Source organism: Sinocyclocheilus anshuiensis, unplaced genomic scaffold (genome assembly GCF_001515605.1).
Source record: "Sinocyclocheilus anshuiensis isolate Anshui unplaced genomic scaffold, SAMN03320099.WGS_v1.1 scaffold584, whole genome shotgun sequence".
Classification (NCBI taxonomy): Eukaryota; Metazoa; Chordata; class Actinopteri; order Cypriniformes; family Cyprinidae; genus Sinocyclocheilus; species Sinocyclocheilus anshuiensis.
In genome coordinates, this window is record NW_015557089.1 from 199,180 (window position 1) to 204,179 (window position 5,000).

A 5,000-nucleotide genomic window follows, 5' to 3' on the forward strand; every position below is an offset into this window, starting at 1 on the left:
CTTTCATTCATCCATTCATTCATTCATTCATTCATTCATTTCATTTTTAAGTGGCACTCCTCATCCTCTGTAGCCATAAGAGTACCTGTGAGAATCTGTTTTAAATCAATCATTCAAACGATACATTTTTTTCTGTATTTTTATTTTAAAAATTAATAACCCTGTTTGTTTGTTTGTTTGTTTGTTTGTTTGTTTGTTTATTTATTTATTACAATGCTTTTATTTTAAAAATAATAACACTTTATGTAAGTATGTATGTATTAATTTATTTATATTTTGGGATGGTGATGTACAAATTTATGGTTACATTTTGACTTACTGATATGTCAGCAGCATTGTTGCCCTTGAGCAAGACACTTGCACCAGGTGTCCTTTACCTGCAGTAATGTAACCTTGAATAAATAGTGTCTGCCAAACGAGTAACAGTTTTATTTCGCAAAAGAACAGCACATATATTGATATAAGTTAGTCAGGGACTGAAGTCTCACAGAAGCATGTTGTAACATGGCTGTACAATCTGCCACGCTCACAGTGCCGCAAGGCTCTATTTTAGATTAATGAGTCCCGCCAGGCACGCGTTTAGCCTCCCTGACGGTGAAAGTGAGAACAGAAGGAAAGATATTTGTTTTCAGATGTTTCTCAGTTCGGCCTGAAATCCTCAACTGGGTTTGCAAATGAAGCAATACTCCCTCATTGTCAAGCACTATATCAAGGAAATCTCACTTTTCATCTTGAGATGTGCATGCAGCTTTGATGATTCCTTTTCCTGGTCCTTCTTGTAAAGGTAATTTTAGTGATGTTTACTAAGGAAAGTATCACTATGAGCAAACACCACTAGAAACCACTCAGAAGACATGACTAATACCTTGGAATGCCCTAGCAACCACAAGCAATACCCTAGCAACCACTCAGACCACATGACTAACACCTTGAAATGTCCTAGTAACCATCCAGAGTACCCTAGCAATCACAGCAGAAATGTCACCATAATTGCCCAAATTAGCCAAGCAATCACCTAGCAACTAACCAGAACACCCTAGATACAACCTAGTGACACCTTCTCAACCACCTAGCAATGCCCTAGCAACCACCTTGGTAACTGAACAGTAAAGCATCACTAAAAGCCACTCAGAACACCTTAGCAACCACATAGCATAATGATGCCAATCCTCCTGAACACCTGAGCAATGCCATAGCAACCACGCAGAACACCCTAGTAACTGTAGAGCAAAGTGCTAACAACCACCTAGAATACCATAGCAACTGCATTGCAACGTCATTCCACCCAAAGCACCCTAGCAATGCCCTAGCAACCACCCAGAACACACTAGCAACTGGACAGCAGAGTGCTAACAACCATTGAGAACACCTTAGTCACCGCATAGTGACGTTACTGCACCTAGAACACCCTAGCAACTGAGAGACTGTAGAGCAAAGTGCTAACAAGTATTGAGAACACTTTAGCAACCGCATAACAACATCACTCCACCAAGAACACTCTAGCAATGCCTTAGCAACCACCCAGAACACCCTAGCAACTGAACAACTGAACAGCAAAGTGCTAACAACCATTGAGAACACCTTGGCAACTGCATAGTAACATCACTCCACCCAGAACACCTGAGCAATGCCCTAGCAACCTAGAACACCCTAGTAACTGGAAGGTAGGTGCTAAAAACCAATGAGAACACAGTGGCAACCGCCTAGTGATGTCACTACACCCAGAACACCCTAGCAACTGGACAACAGTGTTAACAACCACTGAGAACACATTAGCAACTGCACAGTGATGTCACTACAACCAGAACACCCTAGCAACTGGACAACAGTGTTAACAACCACTGAGAACACCTTAGCAACTGCCCAGTGATGTCACTACACCCAGAACACCCTAGCAACTGGACAACAGTGTTAACAACCACTGAGAACACCTTAGCAACTGCCCAGTGATGTCACTACACCCAGAACACCCTAGCAACTGGACAACAGTGTTAACAACCACTGAGAACACCTTAGCAACTGCACAGTGATGTCACTACACCCAAGAAACTGGACGGAAAAGTGCTAAGAACAACTGTAAAAACGTTGGCAACTGCATAGCAACATCACTCCACCCACAACACCCAAGCAATGCCATTGCAACCACCCAGAATGGCACCAAAGTACTAACAACTGCTTAGAATACCTTAGCAACCATGTAGTGATGTCACTACACCCAGAACACCCTAGCAACTGAACAGCAAAGTGATAAAAACCATTAAGAACACCTTGGCAACCGCATAAGGATGTCACTACACCCTAGCAACTGGACGGCAAAGTGTTAACAACCACTGAGAACACCTTAGGAACCGCACTTTGATGTCACTACACCCAGAACACCCAAGCAACTGGACAGCAAAGTACTAAGAATCACTGAGAACAGCTTGGCAACCTCATAGCTACATCAGTCCACCACCAACACCCGAGCAATGCCCTAGCAACCACTCAGAATGCCCTAGCAACTGAATACCAAAGTGTTAACTACCACTGAGAACACCTTAGTAACCTGTAGTGATGTCACTACGCACAGAACACCCCATAAACTGGAAATCAAAGTACTAACAACTGGAAGGCACTATCTATTTTGTATTTTTGTGCTTGCGAGTTTTGCATACCTCTTTTCCCACCATGCATTCACTGATCGGGGTTTGTGTTGTATGCTGGGTAATTTATTCTAAACGCAGTCAAAAGCACTGAAGCGAAAGATGCATGCTAAGAAACACAGACTCATAAGTCACCCAAGCTCCCGCGCGTGTATGTGTGTGTTTGCGCATTGCACCATGTGATTATGAGCAAGTGTTTTCTGCTTGGGGTTTGTGCTGACGATGCCTCTGTGAATATGATTAATCTAGATGTAGATATCTCATGAGATATTGCTCTGTACATCCATACAGCGTTGTGGGAAAATATTCAATCCCTTAAGCAAGTGTCTTATTTACTCAATTACAGATCAAACAGGAAATGTTGTTCCCTTTGATACTTGAATTAAGAATTATTTTAGTGTGATATTGTTTTATGTTGAAGATACTGTGCGTAGTATGCACATATATGTTTCCATTTGAAGCACATTCATTATAATGGACAGATTTTTTTCAGCTAAGATGATATGTCTAACTGCTGTCAGCATGCTTTGTACATTATATATTGGCTGGGTATAAGTCTGAAATATGACTACAGTGTTTATCTTTCTCTCTTTTTCTCTCGGTTGACAGCACCTATCCAGCAGACACAGCGTCCAGCAAAGCACATCCCAGGTATATTTGTCATACTCAGCACCATCTGAGGACTTGTCAGGAATGCTTAGAGTCATTAACTTATAGAACTTTTTGTAGGTCATGGTTCACCATGGGCTAAAATGTGACATTTTGATCCAAACACCTTGTTTACTCTGTTTTGGTCATGCTAAATGACCTTTTACAGTTATGTATAAAGCACTAGTTCGAATATAGGTCATTAGTAAAATAGGCACATAACATAACATACAACACAACAACATGTAATGCCATGCCACAACAAAACATAACATAACATGTAATGCCATGCCACAACATAACATTGCATGTAATGATGTAACATCAAATTGTGTTATAGATTTACTATTACTATTTACTACTATGCTATGTAGTGTTGTGTTATATCATGTGGTGTATTGTTACATGTGGCATATCATGCTGTGCTATATCACATCATGTGAGATTTGGTTACATGTTATGCTATAATGTTACATGTTATTTTATTGTTATATGTTATGCAATGTTGTGTTTTTATATCATGTTGTGGTATATTGTTATGTGTTATGGCATGTCCTGCTATAGTATATCACACCATGAGATATATGGTTACATGTTAAAGCATTGCATGTTATATCATTATATGTTATTCAGTGTTGTGTTGATATATCATGTTGTGGTATATCTTTTTGTCATAGCATGCTGTGGTGTATCAAATATCATGCTATATATGGTTACATGTTATGTTATAGCATTACATGTTATATCGTTATATGTTTTGCCATGTCTGGCTGTGGCATTGTGTTACATGTTGTTAAAAACGTGTTACATTGTTATATGTTATGCGATGTTGTGTTGTTATCAGGGCTGGATTGGTAATCGGGCATACCGAGCATTTTCCCGGTGGGCCGACGCACTTAAGGGGCCGACAGACTGTTTTTTTGTTTTTTTGCCGAAAACCATCACGCAGGAACAGCGAGCAGCCAGTGGCCCATTGGTTTGTCTCCTGTATTGACAGCATAAACATCCAATCACAATGCGCTATAGACGGAGCGATGAAGTATTTTGCTCCGCCTATATAAAGATCGCATCAACCCAACTTCTTCCTCGTCGGCATTTCCCACGTTTTCACAGGAGATTTATCAAGAACAGGCTTGCTCTGCGGTGAGTGATGCGGGCCAAAGAGCAAGGCAGGAGGAGAAGAACAGAGTAGTTGAATTGGTAAAGTGCTTGATAGGGACTCGCAACGGAGGCAGGAATCTAACCTATCCTAATGTGTGTGCGCGGCTGCGCGCCATGAGTGTATGCGTAAACACTTTTTAATAAAACGTAAATTCGTCCCCCGCGAGTTTTTTAGTCAAGTCAAGTGTGTTCATAGAGGTTTCCATGGGCCAATGCGAATAAAGCTAGATTTAAATAAAAAAAGACACAATATTGTCTCCTGATCTTTTGTTTTCATTTTTTGGTTAATATATTAGTTTTGTGTTGGTTAATTTAATAATAATTTAGTTTTTTTTTTATTAGTCCTTTGTTTATTCTCTTGCCTGTCTTGGAGTAATTTGTGTTCCTGTGGAGCTATGTTTTGTCTTGTGGTGTTCCTGTCCTGACCTGTTCCGGTCCACTGGTTCCCTTGCCTGGTGTCTGGGGTGCTTCAGAGTTTATGGTCAATAAGTATCTGAGCTCAGCTTTCTGGTGCCTTGCTCTGGTCTCTCCTCCGGCCTGGTCTTGCCG

At 40.8% G+C, this 5,000-nt stretch overlaps 1 protein-coding gene across 1 annotated transcript in view; it reads left to right on the forward strand.

Moving 5' to 3' along the window:
• The window catches only part of LOC107677038 (dedicator of cytokinesis protein 3-like), a 245,045-nt gene that overhangs the window by 159,255 nt on the left and 80,790 nt on the right, over positions 1–5,000 (forward strand). Inside the window, exon 8 of the mRNA XM_016471828.1 lies at positions 3,252–3,293. Coding sequence (XP_016327314.1) covers positions 3,252–3,293 — 42 coding nt within the window. The remainder of the gene's footprint in view (positions 1–3,251; positions 3,294–5,000) is intronic.